We start from the raw sequence: 21,876 nt of genomic DNA on the forward strand, positions 1-21,876 counted from the left end.
ATATGCTCTGTGTCTGCCATGAATGCTACTCTGAATACTGTCTCTATTCCTACTTCATACACTCAGCCAGCCACTCATGATTGTTGGAAGAAGGCTATGGCAGAAGAACTTGTGGCATTGGATGATAATCATACATGGGACATTATCACTCGACCCACTGACCCACAACTAATTGGTAACAACTGGATTTATTCTGTCAAGCTCAAGTCTGATGGATCATTGGATCAATACAAGGCTCGGCTTGTCGCTCAGAAATACAAACAGGAATACGGAATTGATTATGATGAGACATTCACTCCCGTGGCCAAGATGAAAGTTGTTCGTACTCTTCTGTCAATATCTTCCGTTCGCTCTTGGCCACTTGCTCAGATGGATGTGAAAAATGTTTTTCTTCATGGAGACCTCCACGAAACAGTATATTTGAAACCTCCTCCTGGCTCTTTAATCCCTGACAATAAGGTATGTCGCCTAAAGAAAGCCTTGTATGGCCTCAAACAGACACCTCGGGTATGGTTCCAATGCTTTTATGATGTTGTTACAAGTGTTGGCTTTACTCAAAGTAGTCATGACTCATCCTTATTTTTGCGCACCACTGCTCGCGGAATTGTTATTGTTCTCGTCTATGTTGATGACCTACTTCTGACTGGTAGCGATACTACTGGCATCTCGGCTTTAAAGAAAGTTCTGCAATCATCCTTCAAGATGAAAGACTTCGGCTATCTAACATACTTTCTTGGGCTTAAAATTTCACGTTCTAAACGTAGGATCCTGGTCAGCCAGCGTAAATATACCAAGGATCTTCTCGCCTTGGCATAATTGACAAATCAGAAGACAATTCAGACTCCCTTAGAACTTAACATTCAATATGGCCGTGATGATAGTGATCTTCTTGCACAGCCTGACTTATACCGCCGTTTGGTTGGGAGTCTGGTTTACTTAACTATAACTCGCCCTGATATTGCCTACGATGTCTAAGTCATCAGTCAGTTTGTTTCTGCTCCTCAGACTCTTTATATGACTGCGGTGTTGCGCATCCTATGGTACCTATATGGAACTCTAGATCGATCATTGTTCTTCTCTTCCATGGCGACTCTGGACCTTCGTGCTTATTCGGATGTTAATTGGGCCGGTTGCGCTCTCACATGAAGATCTACCACTGGCTACTGTATTTTTCTCGGCACTTCTCTCATCTCTTGGAAGTGTAAGAAGCAGGCCATTGTTTTCAAATCAAGCACAGAAGCCGAGTATCGGGCGATGTCCGCTACGTGTAGTGAGCTTGTCTGGTTACGTGGACTTCCTTGTATAGTTCGTTTCCATAGGTAGAGGATTCTGATTTTATTATTTTCCTTATATAGATGACTGTAATCTCTATATATTCAACCCCTTTGGGTTGTCTCAAATACTGAAATCTTTCAGCTCCTCTCTGGTATCAGATACTATAATCTTTGTTTACAAGATCAACTTACATATGCGAAAACCCTAGTTTCCTCCATTTTGAACCCTAGGAACGATTTTGCTCTCCTTGTTCTACAACATTCTACCCTAATCCCGTATTACACCCATATATATAGTGTTACACCCAGAATAGGAAACAAATTGCGTAATTACGCAAAATGGTGTGCACCGTCAATCTAAGCTTTGATATATATATATATATATATATATATATATATAGTGGTCTAAGTCAATCCAAGTTTTCTCACGGTCAAGGGAAATTTGAGATATCTGATAATTAAAAAAAGTATTACAAGGGCGTAGCGCTGGACCATTCAAAATTATAAAACGAAACGGTCTCAATGCGTGTGTGGTAGATCTTCCACCTTCCATAGGAATTAGTTCCACATTCAATGTGGAGAATCTAGTTACATTTCAGGAGAACACAGATACCTTGTCCAGCCTTTTAGAGAATCATCCTGATTCCCCAGACCTTTCCCTTGATCCATGGCTCATTCCCGACCCATCTTCCCAGCCTCTACCTCCCATACCTACCCTTCTCACACCCAGAGAGGAGATAAAGGATATCCTGGACCATCAGATAGTATCGACGTCGGACGGCGGATTTCAAAAGTTCCTGATCAAGTAGAAGTCACGCCCAGCTTCAAATTGTACGTGGCTCACTAAGGAGGAGCTTCAGAGGCTTAACCCTGACATCTTGGAACGGTTCAGGAGTTTTGTTTCGCCAATGGCGAAACCTTCGCAGCCGGAGAGAGTTGATGGGGACATCATGCACACGCGCACACCCCCTACCCTACGCACATACGCAAGGAGGAAGGCCCCACTATCAATCTGGATCAACGACAACCTCTATGAAGGACCTCTTAGTTAGGGGGGTGTGCTATGGAGCATTGGAGTGGACCCGATCATCATAGGGATTCCACCATTGGATCTCATGATCGTGGCCCGTTACCCTAGATGATCTAGGATTTTGAGTTTTGGTTATTATCTTTATTAGGAACATCATGAACAGTTTTGATTGCGTTGATTTGTTGTTATTTTTGTTACTTCGTCTCTAAGTAATATTGTGTGCACATGGCATGGCTTTTGGGGTTTAGGGTTTTTCTTATAAATAGGCAACCCCGTGTATATTTTTTTCATTGAAGCTTATGAATAAAATTCTGCATTTTTTCTTCTCTATCCCTTTGAGTTGAAGAAGGTAATTGGGTGTGAAACCCTTCCTTCCTCAAAGGGCTAACTACTGTGGTGCGAAGCCACAACTATCCCGAATCATCCCCATCTCTTCCACCCCACATCCACTATCTTCCACAGCCCTCCCTTCTTCAGATTTATCTTTTTTCGTGCCTAAGTTCTCCACTACAGCAGATTTTCAAATTTTGGCCCACTAGAGGAGTTGAAACTTCAGCGGAACACCACGCACACACCAAAAGGCGAATCGTGGCGAAACTTGGTGTGAGAGTGAGCCTCCCCTAGCTAACCACACTGAAGGAGTCATTTTTAAATTTTGTGGGCCCCACACATGTGCGGTCAGACAGCCACGCACGTGCGTCCAAGTGGGCTTGTTGTCCACATGCAGGATCCTTCTCAGGTTCTTCTCTCCTCTATTCCTCTCCTCTCTCACCTTAAATTCCAAACCCTAACCCTAGAAAATCTCAAATCCTAAGTATTTCCAACTTTTGCAAACCCTACGTTTTCCCCTATTTGAAACATGGTGAATCTCTTGAATTGGGGAACAGTCCTTTGTATGATTGGATGAATCTAAACTCCATTGGGTATTGTTTGGTTTATAATTCTACTTGATTCAGCCCTAAACGTGTGTAGGCTTGGACCACCGTAGATTCCCCTTGTTGAATGTTTGAATGTATGTGGGATGTGACTTTTTTTTGTGATTGCTTAGAAATTGGTATGATCTAAAGCTTGAAATCTTGCACCTCATATTTAATTTCATGCCCTGCATCAATTCAAGCTGCAGCTAGAGAACCCCAGATGCCTATCTCGACTGAGCGTGAAGTATAGTCCAGCCCGACCTCTCCTAACAAATGTAAATAAAGGCCGAGCTCAACCTCGTCACCTAGGGCCGAGCCTTAGGGGAACAAGCTAACCTGCCTCAAGTCAGGAACACCCGTCCTTGGATAACCGCGCCATCAACCCCGACCAGGGATCAAGCCAGACTGGCCCGGGACGGCTGAACACACGCCCTGAGATCCGAACTAGTATCGACCAGGTCGGCCAATGTCCTCAGCTAAAGAGCACAAGAGCCGACCTGCCCACAGTCCGCTCCGATAGTCTAGTCAAGGATCTAGAAAGATCCTCACGACACTGCGACATCCGAATCCTACTACAACTCTACCTCCTGTATAAGGAGGCCTCTCGCGCCACCACCTCTTCCCATCTATAAATAAAGACATCCTCAATGGTGGGAGGTACGCACAATCTATAGCCCTAAGCCATTACTACCTAACTAGACCCAGGTTCCTGACTTTGGCATCGAAGGGTCCCCCGCGCTAGCCAGGGTCTTCCTTGTCCGTTCTTTGTGCAGGTACGTTTGGGTTCGAAGAGGGCTAACCAGATTTCTGCATCAACAATGAAGAATCCGGTACTTATGACCAATGCGTCTAGGTAAACGCCCAAATTATGTCCTAATTATGAAATCATATGGAACATTGTGCAAATGTCATGCTTTTACATATGGCTAAGGAAGTGTAGTATGCTCTACAAAACATGTGTTCATCTAACATAAAAAAAAATCTCTCATACTTGTCAATTATATGAAGAAATATTTGAGCTTCAACAAGGAGATAAAACATTTAGTGAATGCTATTCCATACTCAAAGAAATGTGGGAAGAGCTGAATGTGTATCAGCCCTTGACTACCGATTTAGAGAAACTACATCAACAACATGAAGAGTTCTGAGTGGTCTAGTTCTTATCTGGATTGAAACGTGAGTAGGAAACGGTTCTTTCACAAATTTTGGGTGGCAAAGATGTGTCATCTTTAAACGAGGTGTATGCATGCCTCCAACATTTATCTTTAAGTTGTACAAGTGGAGCAAATGACAGCTCAACTCTAGCATCGTTCTCTGGACAAGGCCGTGGCGGTGGCCATGGTGAAAGAGGTTGTCATGATGACATGAAAGGTGATCATGACAAAGGTCACGGACCTCGAAAGTGCATGCATTATGGGCTTTCGAATCATTCTGTTGAAAATTGCTAGGACCTCCATGGGAAGCTTGCATGAGCTAATTAAGCTTCTCACACTGGAAGGAGCAGGGGGCCTCCTCTGGCTAATTCTGCATCTACTACTCCACTACACATATGATTGGTGAGATGGTTACTCTAACTCGAGAAGAATATTCCAAGTTGTTGATCAATATAGAAAATCAGTTTTTTGCTACTACTTTTGTAGCTACATCCACCCCTATGGACATTCGTGACCTCAGGTCTGGCTTGTTTAGGATTCAAGTCTCATTCTCGATTGGTAATTAACTCTGGAGTGTCTGACCATATTACGTTCATTAACACTTTCAAAGGGAGAAGCTTTCTAAAACAAATGCTAAATCCTAATACCTCAAGCGATAGCCTGTAGGGGGTGCTTCATATTGTCAATTTTTTTTTTTACAAAAAAAGTCGATGATTGAGGGAAACTGCCTAAATGTAATCCATGGGATGACTCCATATACTGTTTTATAAGATCGCCACATTAAAGGTGATAATAACATTCCTATCTCATAAGACTAAAACAAGCATTATTTCATTGGTAATGCTCAATTGTTTCAACGTGAGAATCTTTGGGAAGCAAGTTTTTTTTATCCTAGAACTTCAGGTTACACCTTGTTGGAGTGCTTCACGTTATGTAATATACTGGGATGACTGCAATTACTTTTTACAAGAACACTATGTTAGAGGAAATAGTAAAACAGTGGGTATTTCTACCAATTAGTATACAGTCATAGCTGGCAATATTATTAGTTATTTGTTTGGGGATTCTGCTCCATGATTTTTCTTAAATTATTGATATTGGCTCATCCTATCTGCTTGCGCCTTGGTTCTTTATATTTCACATGGTAAGCAGAATTACATAGCTGCCTTCCAAAGATTAAGAAATAACTTCTCAGAGGAAAGAAATTCTGTTTTCAGATCCTAGGGATTTTGAATAGCATCAGTTTTTGACTTTCTAATCACCAGAGACCAGACAACAGGAACTTTTCAAATCTATTGCACAACCATACTTTTCCATCAAATTGAGACTTGAGAACAGCTGAAAATCTAGTAAATGACCATAGTTGGCAGACATATATTGATTGACACTAGAAAAACAAAAAACAAAAGATGAAGCAATGTGCGATAGAGAGACAAACAGGCAGAAAAACAGCGGATGATAGACAGGCAGATGGACGGAAAGGTAGACACACATATAACACTACTTAACCATGTAGAGAAAAAGACATAATAGAAGAAATGAGAGAAAGCTGAGATACATGGCACCCAACAGAAGTTTGCAAAGCCCACACACTTGTGGAGCTCTGCCATCCACAGGAAAGGACACAAGTTGATATGCACGTGTGCAAGATCTGAGCTCTTCATCAGTTTGGCCACTGTTTAGATGTTTTTGTCTAAATATCAGGCCATTTCACTCATTTGGGCCAGTGTGCAAAAGAAATTGATAGCTTGTTGTTCGGTTATTTTTTCAACAAGTCAGGCCCACCAAGGAGTGCAACAACCTGATTCCGATGTCAGAAGACCTAAACAGGTGGCCGACTCAAAGGAAAGCTTAGATCTCACATATGGGTGCCATATCAGCATGTGTGCTTGTGTGTGGATGCACATAGCTCCATGCAGGCACATGGGCCAAGAAAACCTTGAGTAAGCAAGCAAATAGAGAAAATAAAGCAATGCAAATTTGAGAATTCTAAGAATACTTTCCAAGACTCAAACATTTTCAACCTGTAGTAATTCCTCCATAACATCTTCCATTGTTATGATTCCGATGACTTCCTCATCCAGTGGATAGCTCGAAAGAGATTCCAGATCAACATCAACATCAACAATATTGTCATGTGCTCCGCGATCCCGCTTCTTTGGTTGTTGAAGCATATCTCCATGTCGCTCCATGATGCTCTTTAATGTAGGGCTATGACTGACATCAACTCCATGATTCACCGACGAAGCATTGGTAACAATAGTCACTTGCTCTTCAAGAACCATTTGAGAAACATCACCTGCAAAGTCAAGATCAGTTACCTCAGAATCTGCAAATCAAATGCTCTCTTGTAAACTTGTCATGTGCCGATGAAACATTGAACAGCTTAAATTTTAAGTGCATGAGAGAGGAATAGATAATCATGAGGATGTATGGTATCCGCATACTCAGTTTGTACAAGTGCACATGGTTGGGTGATCCAAATTGTTGATCTGATGGACCACACAGTGGATGAATGATGCCCCAAGAATCTTCTCAATGAGACAATCCTAAGCATTTGATTTTTTTGGTAGCCTGCAAATAAATGGTTAAGAAAAGGAAAACAGCAACAATCCACACTCAACTGGAATATCCAAAGTTAGGATGGGGAGGATCTTCCAACCTGGGACATTTTGGAGAATGTTCCGTGAACAATGGAGCTCATCAGATCACCGCAAAGGATCACATAACCATTGGCTCCACTTTTACAAATTGAATAACCAAGCACACTACGCACAGATTTTTACTAAGCCAAAGTGCATGTGAAGCCCTGACCATCTGCATGCCATACGTGCGCAAGATTCAAGCATTCCATTGGATGGGCCTCACTGTTTGGATCTTCTGGCCTACAAAATACGCCATTTCACTCCTCAAGTGGGCCATAGAGTACAAAACAAATTATGGCTACCAAAAAAAAAAAGTTTTACCCAACCATTTGTTTCTACATTGTGGCCCACCTGATTGAAATGGCCTCACTTTTGAGATAGAAGATCTAATAAAAGTGTACCACCTGATGGAAAGTTTGATATCACATGCCTGTGCCATATTGGCAAGTGTGCTGATGTGTAGATGGCCAGCGCTATACATGCATGTGGGCTTAACAAACCTCACCATACATATCCTCAAGTATCCCTGGGTAGAGAATCATATGCTCGTCCACACGAAACTAAAATAGGTAGCTAATCTATCAATCATGCTTCATATTATTTTCACAGAGCTTGTGGGAAAATCAAATTCCTGATCAGTAGTACCCTTATCCTCTGCTTGTGTGCTTTTCCTATTCAGATGCATCCTATTCCCAGGCATACTAACACTGACTTCTGCATTTCCTGTGGTTCCATGAACATCCTTCATACCCTTCACAACCACTGCCATGTGGCTGTGACCCTTCTGGAATTCATTCAATATCTCATAAAGTGGCAAATAATCAGGGACCCTGGTACACAGCACCATATAGTTAGACACTAATTGACAAATAACAAACATGTTTTCTTTGGGGCGTGTTTGGTTTTCAAATTTCCGGTGTAATTCAAAGTAAATGAGCCAACATTATCTTTTCAGGGTGTTTAGTTAAGAGAGAATAATGGCACAAAAAACAAGAGTCAAATACAGATGTAAAGTAAATGGGTAAAGGAAATTATTACATTTTTCCATACCAAAAGGCACCTTTTTACAGTGATGCCCCTGTAAAACAAACAATGGTATAATATAATCATGCAGTCAAATGTAAGTGATGACATGACACAATTACAGGGGTAAACAATCATTACCCATTTCCAGCCAATTACCGTTGTAATTGGAAAACCAAACAGACTCTTAGAGAAAACCAGAGCACATGCATACAGTTACCACCTTCCATGTCAAAAGGCCAAATTCTGGTAAACTTAAATATGCATTGAATAGTCTTACACTGTGGAATATGATTCAAAAAGGCAAAGTAAGCTACATAAAGATATTCATATACTTAAATCACGCAAGAAAAGCAGGCAAAAGTAACATGCAGAAAACTAAAATAATACTTTCATTTGAAACTTTGAAGGCCAATGGAACTTACAGCAGTTCTATGCTGATAAAATTTCACTCCATCCTAAATCCAATATGAGGAATGACGATTGCATGTTTTGCACAAAAATTCTCATAAGGGCATGTAGCATACATGTACAAGATCCATACCACTCATCTGGTGGACTACACCATCTATGGGTCATAACCCAAGAATCAGACCAGTTGGAAGACCTGCCTACAGGGCCCACAAAAAGGGTGCCCATCATTTCTTTCATCAGATTGAGAATTTATAATCGCCCGACTAGCCTGGTTTTTGGTGATAGACCATAGATGACAGGCCTGCTGGACAAATGGCCCATGACTTGTAACAGATTCCACATGTCCCTATAAGAACTCATTTGGCTAAGATCTCTGTGTAATGAGGAAGCATTCCTCATGTATCAACACAAGTGTTGTCTCATCCATTCCTGATAGGGGACAATTAACCACTTGCTCTAAAAGCTTGAATTGATAGAGCATTGTTGAGGGTCAAATATTGCATATTAGACCCCAGTTACTACCTGATTTTACGAGCATGATACCATTTAACACCTTATTTTAATCATGTTTGTAATGCAGGGTGTATTTAGGAGCTTGAACTAGAAAAGGGTACTAAAAACATGGAATTAACGCTCCAAAGTCACCAAAGCAAGGGACGGACCCCAAGGGACTGAGATCGAAGAAAGTACACACCAGAAATCCAAGGAAATCAGGCCATTCACGTTACACGGGCCTGAAAAGCATCCAGAATGCAAGATCACAGAGTTTCCACCATCCGTCTGGCTTGAAACTTTATATCTGGCCTGAGGACCATAAATGAACCATACATGTCGAATTTCAGCCATTAGATCCATGTGGAAGTGGCCCAACGGACAAATTAGCCCATAAACCATTGATTTTGGGCCCACCTGCTATCTGTATATGCTTCAAAATTGGTCTTGACAGTTTAAATGAGATGAGAAAAAGGATGGATGAATCAAATCTCTCATTTACATCAAGGTGGACCCCACATTCATGGGTGTGAGTGCACAGTCGGTGCACAACCGCTGTGCACCGAGCAAGTGAAACCGGTCAACATGGTGTTGACCGACTACAATTCAAAAACGGCAAATGCCGTTCTCTGTTGCATCAAACAGAGCTTGCGGTTGAACGTCAGTGGGCCACCACCGTACATCAACGGTCCGATCCAGACCGTCCATGAGATTCACATGGCCCCTATCACTCAGGCCTAGGTGGCAAAATTTCACAAGACATTGGAGATCGGTTTTCGATCGTTCAAACAGAAGACGGACGGTGGCTTTACAGATTCCGTGGGCCGCATCAAAGGATGGCCAAAAATACCCTTTACCATCTGAAATTTCGAGTAGAATTTAGTGGACGGCGTGGATTTCTCAAAACAAAAGCGAAGTGGGCCCCACCAACGTCACCACGTAAGCTGTTTACACAGGCCCTGTCTCTGCGTCCGAAACCGACCGATTCTGGGGTTGTTGTATGCCCATCGTGATGATCGGATGACCGATCTAGACCGTCCATCATGTAGGCCTGTCCAAAACGCCCCAAGGGACATTATTCTTTTGGACAAATCAAAGGAAGAGGGGAGTTGGGAGGCTCCGTTCTTGGCTGCGTAAGGAGAGTTGCGTAAGGCTCCAAACCGACTCCACTGCGCACGTGATTTCCTTCACCCACTGTATCAATCCATAAAAGGAAGAGAAAGGGAGAGAGAGAGAGAGAGAGAGAGAGAGAGAGGATATCCAGTGCTTAAACGGAGAGACGTCCGAGAAGAGAGAGAGAAAGAGAGGATTTTTTAGTGATTTATTTAGTTTATTTACTGTTTTTGTTTTCTACGAGTTTTGAGAGATCTAATCCCATCATGTTGGGCTAAACCTCTTAGCTAGGGCTAAGAGGTGAAGCTTGTGGCGTGATGGGAATAATTCTACGGCTCTGATTTATGTTAGACTGAACTTATGTTGATTCTAGTTTGATTTTAAGGAATACTTTCAGTTTTTAATGATGTGTTGTGACTTAAATTACAATAGATCTGTGATGGCTTTGAGTATGTCCTTTCCCTTATCGTGATTATGCAGTTAGGAAGTTTTGTTGTTCATCATTGCCCCTTGGACATGGTTGGATGATGGAATCCTTCCTAACATTCATACATCTTCTGATTGGTTGTGGATTGGTTTAGTTCTGTTGTTTACTTTGTCTCATAGGCATGGTTTTGTGATGGAATCGACTCTAATTCTCATACCTTTCATCTCCTTGAAGACTAGATCAAAGGAAGTTCAGATCGAGCTTTAGTGATATATCTTCCAACTGGATGAAGATGGGACTTGAAGTCCAGTTGAGTTCATGAACCAAGCGTAGATCTCCCTGATCTCTACAAGTGGATCCTCTGAATCCCTAGTTTCCCACCTTTGAATTCTGCAAGATTACTATTTCACCATTATTCACTCATATTCACCTAATTTAGATTACATCTTATTCTAGTTCTAGTTCGAGTTGCTTTCAGATTACGTACAAGGTTCAGTCCCTGTGGATTCGACCTCGGTCTTACCGAGATTATTACTACATCACAACCCTATACTTGGGGTGTGAACAAGCATGGCGAAATAATCCCTTTTATTTCATAGCCCAAGCCCCAAATCCATGGGTTAGGTCTTGGCCGAACCCTTATCGTGGGCCCCAAATCCACAGCTTCCGTGGGCCACTCACTCCGAGTGTGCCCCTACATTCCACAGGCCACCCCACTTGAGCCCGGTGTGAAAACGTCCCTGCATTAATCACCCCCGGTGAGGAGTCTCGAACACAAGACCTCCCACTCTGATACCAATTTGATGCAGGACAATTAACCACTTGCTCTAAAAGCTCAAACTGATAGAGCATGGCGAACTAATCCCTTTATCTCATAACCCAGGCTCCAAATCCACAGGTTAGGTCCTTGGCCGAACCCTCCTCGTGGGCCCCAAATTCATGGGTTCCGCGGGCTGCCTATCCCAATTGTGCCCCCGCATCCCACACACCAACCCACTCGAGCCCGATGTGAAAATGCCCCTGCATTAATTCCCCATTACTGGAACTAGGTTTCACAGACATAAGTGTCGTACCATCTATTCCCCACTAATGGGATTATGTTTTCACCATATTCCAAGTGTCCAACTTTACATGTGTCCTTTGAACTCTGTTGCAGCCCTCCAAACCTCAGAAGATGTTCATTGTCTTTTCATCAACAATAGGTGCTGATTTCAAAGATTCAGTGCCAAGTTCGAAATCTGGGATCTTGTTATTCTTCTTCTTTTGCAGTCAGTACCAATCTTGAAATTTCACTCCCAAAGGACAATATTGGCAGATATTTCATTCCTATCTCAAAAACATGAACCTGCTATACAACCACTTAACATATGAGTCAGTTATGCTGTTTGTGGCTGTGTTGAGGTTTCTAGTCTACAGGAAACCATTGCATATAATACTTTTTCGTTTTTCCAAGAACGTGCAATTATGAGTAGACAATGTTGATGAAATATTTAGAACTGTACTGAATGTGGTCTGAGATGTGAAAATTGAAATAGACCCTCTATCAAGAAAGAGAGGAGAAGCAAGTTAAATTAGAACTAAACGAAGGTAAAGAAAAGGAACCAATGTAATATATAGTGGATACGTAGCTTAGTAAAAGAATGTGTGGGAAGAAAAAGGAATGAAGGAAGATAAGCAAGAAAGAAGCATCTGTATTATTTATAGTTATCTAATCAAGCACCACTGGATCATCAAACAATAAAAGGATTATCTAAATCTCAAAATGAGGGGTTTCCTCCCAAGTACCATAAAGAAAGTGAACCACATACAGAAGCATTGACAACACACACATGTACATGCATATGAAGGACATATATATCACAAATGTTGTTTGCAAATGGGGTGAGAGCATGTTGTAAGCATATGATCAAATAAGTGCTAAAATTCTGATAAATTTCAAAATCAATTACGAAATACCCATACCTAGGAATTTTCCTAATCGTAGCATTTCGGATTGGGATTTCATCTTCAGGGCGGCAGGTGATTAAACTTTTAACCTGAACCAAGAGAAATGGTAATGTAGTTATCCGTGACCCAAAGATTTTCATATCAAGAGGTTGGAAAAAAGAAAGTGTCATATGAATATGCATTACTGCACTCAAGGATTGTAATAAGTAAAACAACAAACTATCATTAGGAATCTAATTCAATTAAAAAGAATGGAATATAAAAAGATTTTGATGTTTAATAAGGTAACCACAGCAAGCTATAGCAATGAAAAAAAAAACAAACAAATTCTTACAATTTTTCTTTTCTTCTTTCCCTTTTTTAGTATAAATAGGTCGCTTTTGTAATGACCTGGGATTTTGGTGTGCATGCATACATGCATACATATGCATGCATGCTTACTTGCATTCATGTAAGCATACATGCATAGATCCATCCATTCATCCACACATCCATCAATCTATATAAGTTGTGACCAATGGTATGTGTGATCGATCTGTTAGTGTGAACCATTGACGTATGTAATTATCAATTATATAATTTGTGTTTGTACATGTACACTTGTACTCACACCACTTAACTTACAAGACCACCCGTTTATCCATAAACTAGCTCATATCTAACTGTTGAACATACCCTAAAACTACCTGATCATGACACTCAACCCGTGTGTCAAAACCACTCAATTAAGGCCTTGTAACTACACTAAAAATCTGCTTAAATAGACTACTCGCTTGTACACCCAATCAGCACAATCTAAACTGTCTAATCCCGAGTTATAACGACTGATAGCAAACCTGTTAAGTTAGAGATCAATCCGTCTTCATTTAACTCATGATCTTCACCATAAACATGCATCACTAATGAGCATTGAACCCATGATTTAGATCAGCCCTCTAAGACATGTGATAACGTGCCTAAACTGTTCAGAATGATCCAACTGAGATGGACTGATCCCTCAATTCTTATCATTAACCAATGCATACAAGTCCTCCAATTCCATCACTAATCCTAGACCATTCATTCATCAACCTTTACATCTCACTCGTATAGGCAATCATTCGCCAACCAACCACAAAAATACCTATTTAGACTTAGACCTAACAATCTAACTGTTCACATCACCTTTAGACCACCCCATCATGGCAAATTTGCCCCAAGATGATCTAAACCACATGTACGCCTGTCCATCCGTAAATCTAAACCATCTACCCTATTTCCAATACACTAATGAATATATTTCACTGTTAGAATATAATTCCAGTAGTTATTAACAAACTATTACTCATTTAAGGGCTTTCTACAGTGTACACATCACTGCCCTACACTATCATTCGAAAAACCTATTTTTGGGAATCTGATCGCAATGGAAATTTAACCAAGCTTATCCAACCCAGTTGATCCGTACATATTCAATCTAGACACCTAGTTCACAAGATCAACTGTGCATCAAAATTCGCATCATATCCGCTAGATGGCCCGCTTGAAAATCAGACGACGACCATCATTATGATCCATAAGCGACCCCCAACAAATTTACCGGTTTACTTCTTACATTGGATTGCATCTAGACCTATTTTCAGACTTTTCAAATCTGCCGAGAAGAATCCCAAGCATCCTCCAATTTTTAAAACCAAAAATATTTTAGTAAACACGCATACGTCCAACACCATAACCCTCGCTCAATAAACCTCGATCTGACGATAGATATGAGGAACCACTCGTGCATCTACACCTAGACACCCAAAAAAAAACCCCTATAGACCACTCCTCTCGTATTTCTAAAACCTCTCAATCGTCCATGTTATCAACTAACTTGTGCAACCACCCATTCACAACTCATTTGGTTTCCAAATTTACCAACCCAACATAGATCTAAACCGCCCAGTATGAACACCATCCAACTAATAACCTACCATCTGATCTAATCGTCCAAATTCCCCACGCTTCACACGTGTTCCCAAGACCTAACTTTGGCAGCAGTTGGTGCAACGCACGCTGCTGAGAAGTGCATTATGTTCCTTTCTTTGTTTTCATTTGAGTTGCAAAAGACCATCATAGCAGTATTAGGATTCCACAACTCATTCAAATTTGTACCATCCAAACTTTGATGGCCAACCATCATCAGCCAACCAAACATCTAAACTATCCATCACATCAATCCAATCGTGTATTAAGAAGATATCCCAACTGTCCATTCTTCTTCCAACATGTGCCTAGGGGATGCGAACCTCTTTTGATTCCCTGTTCCTCAACACTGAGAAAGACGCTAGCCGAGTCCTCCCGTTCTCCGATTCTCTCCGCTGCGAAAGAGAGAAAGAAGCAACGAAAGAGAGCCTTAGGGCCTGTTTGGATGCCTGTAACTTTTCTAAAATGTAACAAAGTTACAAGTGACTTTGTTACAGTTGGTGTTTGGGGAGGAAAGTCACAGGTAACTTTCTCTCAACCTGTGACTTTCTTACAGGAGAAAGAGGGGAAAATCTTACAGGCGCTTGAGTCATTTTTCAAGTTACCTGTATCTTTGATACAGGTAACGGTTGAAAATTTTGAAATGAAAATCGTTGGGAAGAATCGTACATGCCATGAAGAAGCGTCCCTCTCTCAAGTCTCCTTCTCCCTCTCTCAGTCTACTTCTCCCTCTCCCATCGAGCTTCCGCAAGGTAGGAAACCCCTTTTCTCTCTTTTTCCTTTCTTTCCTTTCTTTCCTTTTTTTTTTTTTGCTTCTACGTTGACGGACGCATCTTGGTGAGGTGGCGTGGATAATGGCTGATGATCTGTGGGGTCCACCATATTGTATTTGTTTTATCCATGTCGTCCATCCATTCTTTTGGATCGTTTTAGGGCTTGATTCCAAAAAGAGGGATTTCTAAATCTTAGGTAGACCATAACACCGAAAACAATATGTTAGACACCTCACATACCTTGTATATCTTGTTACCTTGTATATCTTGTTTCTATAGGTAGGGGATTCTACGTTTACTACTTTCCTTGTATAGATGGTTGTAATCTCTATATATTCAACCCCATTGGGTTGTCTCAAATACACAGAAAATCTTCTGCATCTCTCAGTTTTCATGGTATCAAAGCGAGGTTGATCCGAAACCGTCCCTGCGTCGTCCGTTCATCACCTCTGCTGCGTCTGGCAAGTGCCTCTACTCATCCGACCGCCCCTGCGTCGTCCAGCCGCCTAAACCACGCCGTCCGACCGCCCCTGTTGCATCGTCCGGCCATCCCTGCTGCGTTCGGTCATTGTTCCTGCTCATCCGACCTCCCCTGCGTCGTCCGGTTGTCCCTGTTGCATCATCCTGCGACCCTTCTACTTCAGATCTGCTCGTCCGACCCTGCTGCGTCGTCCGGTCGTCCCTACTCGCCTCTGCTCACCTTTGCGCCTCTGTCCCTGTGCTCCTCTGTTCATCCCTGCTCGTCCGGCAGCCCCTGCTCGTGCTCCTCTGTTCATCTCTGCTCGTCCGGCCAGCCCTTGCTCGTCCGGCAGCCACTGCTCGTGCTCCTCTGTTCATCCCTGCTCGTCCGGCCAGCCCTTGCTCGGCCTCTGCTCGTCCAAATCCAGATTCAGATCCAACGCACTCTGCTCGTCCAGATCCTGTTCGTCCAGATTCAACCTCTGCTCATCCAGATCCAGATCCAGATCCCTTGTTGTACGGTACATCTGAAACTTTCTGTGTATTCTATTACTTCAGATCAATCAATGGATAAGGACTCATCACGTACAGAAGCCCCACGTTGTAGTTTTGATGGTACCAACTATTCTCTATGGGCCATCCATTTTAAGAACTTTCTCAAGGGTCGTGGTTTGTGGGGACTACTGGATGGATCTATTACTATCCCCACAGATGCCGCCAAATTAGATGATTGGGAAATAAACAATGGATGGATTATTATCTGGATTCTCGATTCGGTCGATCGGTCCATTGCTGTTGGACTCACGCCTCATCGCACTGCTAAGGCGATGTGGGAACATCTCCAGTCGATTTATCAACAGAGTAATGCGGCCCGGTTATACCGTCTGGAACAGGATCTTGTTACCCTTACTCAAGGTAACGACAGTATTCAATCATTTTACTCCAAAATTGTCACAATTTGGACAGAGATGACTATGATGGATCCAACATTTCCTCATGACTTTAAAATATTCCAAACTATGCGCGAGAGTGCGCAAGTTCGTCAATTCCTTATGAAGTTACGTCCGGAATTTGTTGTCAAACAACCATTTACTCTAAAAGCTTAAGCTGTCAAAGTGTGGTGTATCAATGTATATCGAGGGACTGTATCACTCCAACACCCCCGCGCACGCGCGGGGTGGGAACTCCGCACGGGAACATACCGACAAGGGTGGAGGGACACTCACACCATAAATAGGCCGGGCTTGATTTCTCGGTCCCTGGGTCGGACCTGATTTTCCTGACCCCCTGTGGGAGAATAATATATTAGCAAGGCATATTTGCTGCTCTCGAGATTCAAACATCGGACCTTCCGCTCTGATACCATGTCAAACAACCATTCACTCCAAAAGCTCAAGCTGTCAGAGTGTGGTGTATCAATGTATATCACGGGACGTTTATCACTTCACAACCCCCCCGCACGTGCGAGGTGGGAACTCCGCACGGGAACATATTGACGAAGGTGGAGGGACACTCACACCATAAATAGGCCAAGCTTGATTACTCGGTCCTAGAGCCGGATCTGATTTTCCTGACCCCCCGTGGGAGAATAATATATTAGCAAGGCATATTTGCTGCTTTCGAGATTCGAACATCGGACCTTCCGCTTACCTCCTGCATATTCCACACTCCGTGTGTTTGGTTGTATTTGTTATGTTCACCTGGCTTCACGTGAACGTAATAAACTATTTCCAAAATCGGTCAAATGTATGTACTTGGGATTTGGGGAAACTCAAAAAGGTTTTCGATGTTATGATCCTGTTTCTCGTCGTGTTCGGGTTTCACGACATGTTGTTTTTCTTGAACATATTGCCTTTCATTCATCTCTTCCTCCTCCGCACACTCCAAACTCTTCTGGTCTAACCACCTTTCCTGAAATTCCGTTTGCCTCGAGTACTCTCCCTCGTCCATTGCAGGTATACTCACGTCGACCATGTACAGATCCACCACTTATTACTCAACCCGAACCTACTGTACCTGTTGCGGATTCTGAACCTACATCGATACGTCGTTCTGCTCGTGAACATCAAGCGTCTGATCGCTTGATATGCTCTATGTCTGCCATGAATGCTACTCTGGATACTGTTTCTATTCCTACTTCATATTCTCAGGCAACCACTCATGATTGTTGGAAGAAGGCTATGGCAGAAGAACTTGCGGCATTGGATGATAACCATACGTGGGAGATTGTCCCTCGACCCGCTGACCAACAGCTAATTGGTAGCAAATGGATTTATTCTGTAAAGCTCAAATCTAATGGATCATTGGATCGATACAAGGCTCGACTTGTCGCTCAGGGATACAAACAGGAATACGGAATTGATTACGATGAGACTTTCGCTCCTATGGCTAAGATGAAAACTGTTCGTACTCTTCTGGCTATATCTTCTGTTCGCTTATGGCCACTCTCTCAGATGGATGTGAAAAATGCCTTTCTTCATGGAGACCTCCAAGAAACCGTATATTTGAAACCTCCTCCTGGCTCTTTAATTCCTGACAATAAGGTATGTCGCCTAAAGAAAGCCCTGTACGGCCTCAAACAGGCACAGCGGGCATGGTTCCAACGCTTTCACAATGTGGTTACGAGTGCTGGCTTTACTCAAAGTGGTCATGACCCATCCTTATTTTTGCGCACCACAGCTCACGGCATTGTTATTGTTCTGGTTTATGTTGATGACCTCCTACTGATTGGTAGCGATGCTACTGGCATTTCGGCTTTAAAGGAAGTTCTGCAATCATCATTCAAGATGAAAGACCTCGGCCATCTAACATATTTTCTTGGACTTGAATTTTCACGTTCCAACCGTGGGATTCTGGTCAGCCAGCGTAAATATACTAAGGATCTTCTCACCTTAGCATCACTGACGGATCAGAAGATGGTTCAGACTCCTTTAGAACTTAACGTTCACTATGGTCATGATGATGGTGATCTACTTGCACAGCACGATTTATACCGCCGTCAGGTTGGGAGTCTGGTTTACTTAACTATGACTTGCCCTAATATTGCCTACGCTGTCCAAGTCGTCAGTCAGTTTGTTTCTGCTCCTCGGACTCTTCATATGACTGCAGTGTTGCGCATCCTACGGTACCTTCGTGGAACTCTAGATCGATCTCTGTTCTTCTCCTCCACGGCGACTCTAGACCTTCGTGCTTATTCGGATGCTGATTGGGCCGGATGCGCTCTCACGCGAAGATCTACCACTGGCTACTGTGTTTTTCTCAGCACTTCTCTCATCTCTTGGAAGTGTAAGAAGCAGGCCACTGTTTCCAAATCGAGTATAGAAGCCGAGTATCGGGCGATGTCCGCTGCGTGTAGTGAGCTTGTCTGCTTACGTGGACTTATTTCAAACTTGAGCATTCCTCTAAAGAATCCTACTCCACTCCATGTCGATAATCTCAGTGCCATTCAGATCGCCTCTAACCCAGTTTTTCATGAACGAACGAAGCATATTGAAGTTGACTGTCACTTTATTCGTGAGAAATTTCAGTCTGGGCTCATTTCTCTTCCACATGTGGCATCTCATGATCAGATTACTGACATTCTCGCCAAATCTCTCACGTCTGCACGTCACTCGTTTCTTGTTGGCAAACTATTACTTGTCGATGACCAGCATTAGTTTGAGGGGGGATGTTAGACACCTCACATACCTTGTATATCTTGTTACCTTGTATATCTTGTTTCTATAGGTAGGGGATTCTACGTTTACTACTTTCCTTGTATAGATGGTTGTAATCTCTATATATTCAACCCCATTGGGTTGTCTCAAATATACAGAAAATCTTCCGCATCTCTCAGTTTTCACAATAATGATTGAAAGTCTCCTTTGTTAATGAAATCGTTACCCTGAGCTTTGCTAATCCCACACATGCAGCCATACATGCCAACCTGTCATGTATGGGAGAACCAGGCCGTGCATCAAGCGGGCGCCCTTGTGTAGATGTATTGGCCCAAACATAGGCCATTTTGCTAGCAAATGGATTGTTTCAATGGTCCACGTTCAGCGTACAAGTTGGCCTTCTGATAACTGGACCATTCTAATTTTATGGGCTAGTCATTGGACACAGTGGACCCATCTGATGGTCAGCTAGGATGTCAACCACACATGTAGCTCAAGTTTTTTGCCCACATTACTAGCATTTTGAAAACATGGGCCCACTTTTATGGCCCACCTGTTGATTAGTTTAACCTAAGAATCGGCCAAACTATTCATTTACATGGGCTTAATAAAATGGAATAATTTTATCCCATCTTTTTTATGTGTCAATTTGATTTTTCAACGATTCCCTATTTCAACTCTATCTAGTGTGAATATCCAACATATTAGCTGTAGCAAAGTTACAGGTTATCCAAACACAAAAACAAAGTTACCTGTAAGTAAGTTACAACTTACATCCAAACAAGATTACCTGTAACTTACTTACACCTGTAAGTAAGTTACATGTAACTTTCTTACAACTTTAAAAAGTTACAGGCATCCAAATAGGCCCTTAGCTCATCTACATCGTCCAATCCTATTCAATATCGTCCTCATGCATGCCTAAGATCTCTAGCAAAGCAGCGCTGTCGAAAAAGGAAGCATCGACCCGTCTTTCTCTTCACTTTTCTCAGCAAATTCGACGACAAAAAAAGGTTTCAATCTCGAAACCCACCGAGAGAACTGATCCAACCCATAAAACTCTCGTGTCTCTGAGCTTCATGGGATCAATCTAAGACTGCCCATGAGCATCGATTCGAAGAAAGACCCCTCGGACGAGAATCTGCCATTAACGCAGTCGTTATCTCTCCGAACAAGAGTCTACCGCTGATCTTCACATGGGCCCTAATCTCATATCCGAAACAGCCATGGTGCGGCCCATCCAATGGATATCTTGAAAGCAAAGAGATGCAGAAGCTTTTCTGTGTATTTGAGACAACCCAATGGGGTTGAATATATAGATATTACAATCATCTATACAAGGAAAGAATAAACGCAGAATTATCTATCTATAGAAACAAGATATATAAGGTATGGATATACAAGGTATGTGAGCTGTCTAACATCCCCCCTCAAACTAATGCTGGTCATCGACAAGTAATAGTTTGCCAACAAGAAAAGAGTGACATGCAGACGTGAGGGACTTGGTGAGAATGTCAGTAATCTGATCATGGGATGCCACATGTGGAAGAGAAATGAGCCCAGACTGAAATTTCTCGCGGATAAAATGACAGTCAACTTCAATATGCTTCGTCCGTTCATGAAAAACCGGGTTAGATGTAATCTGAATTGCACTGAGATTATCGACATGGAGTGGAGTGGGATTCTGTAGAGGAAAGCCCAAGTCTGAAAGAAGTCCATGTAACCAGACGAGCTCACTACACGCAACTGACATCACCCGATACTCGGCTTCTGTACTCGATTTGGAAACAGTGGCTTGCTTCTTACACTTCCAAGAGATGAGAGAAGTGCCAAGAAAAACACAGTAGCCAGTGGTAGATCTTCATGTGAGAGCGCATCCAGCCCAATCAGCATCCGAATAAGCACGAAGATCCAGAGTCGCTGTGAAGGAGAAGAACAGAGATCGATCTAGAGTGCCACGAAGGTACCGTAGGATGCGCAACACCGCAGTCATATGAAGAGTCCGAGGAGCAGAAACAAACTGACTGACGACTTGGACAGCGTAGGAATATCAGGGCGAGTCATAGTTAAGTAAATCAGACTCCCAACTAGACGGTGGTATACATCGGGCTGTGCAAGTAGATCACCATCGTCACGGCCATAATGAACGTTAAGTTCTAAAGGAGTCTGAACCGTCTTCTGATCCGTCAATGATGCCAAGGCGAGAAGATCCTTGGTATATTTACGCTGGCTTATCAGAATCCCACGGTTGGAACGCGAAAATTCAAGTCCAAGAAAGTATGGTAGATGGCCGAGGTCTTTCATCTTGAAGGATGCTTGCAGAACTTCCTTTAAAGCAGAAATGCCAGTAGCATCGCTACCAGTCAGTAGGAGGTCATCAACATAAACCAGAATAATAACAATGCCGTGAGCAGTGGTGCGCAAAAATAAGGATGGGTCATGACCACTTTGAGTAAAGCCAGCACCCGTAACAACATCGTGAAAGCGTTGGAACCATGCCCGCGGTGCCTGTTTGAGGCCGTACAGGGCTTTCTTTAGGCGACATACCTTATTGTCGGGAATTAAAGAACCAGGAGGAGGTTTCAAATATACGGTTTCTTGGAGG

General features: G+C 42.6%; 1 protein-coding gene across 1 annotated transcript in view; it reads right to left on the reverse strand.

The window, feature by feature from the left end:
• LOC131232744 (DUF21 domain-containing protein At2g14520-like) overlaps positions 1-21,876 on the reverse strand; it is a 54,466-nt gene that overhangs the window by 20,999 nt on the left and 11,591 nt on the right. The window contains exons 8-10 of the mRNA XM_058229210.1: positions 12,452-12,525; positions 7,666-7,850; positions 6,400-6,674 (exon numbers count right to left, since the gene is read on the reverse strand). Coding sequence (XP_058085193.1) covers positions 6,400-6,674; positions 7,666-7,850; positions 12,452-12,525 — 534 coding nt within the window. The remainder of the gene's footprint in view (positions 1-6,399; positions 6,675-7,665; positions 7,851-12,451; positions 12,526-21,876) is intronic.

The sequence above is a fragment of the Magnolia sinica genome, chromosome 18 (genome assembly GCF_029962835.1).
Source record: "Magnolia sinica isolate HGM2019 chromosome 18, MsV1, whole genome shotgun sequence".
Lineage (NCBI taxonomy): Eukaryota > Viridiplantae > Streptophyta > Magnoliopsida > Magnoliales > Magnoliaceae > Magnolia > Magnolia sinica.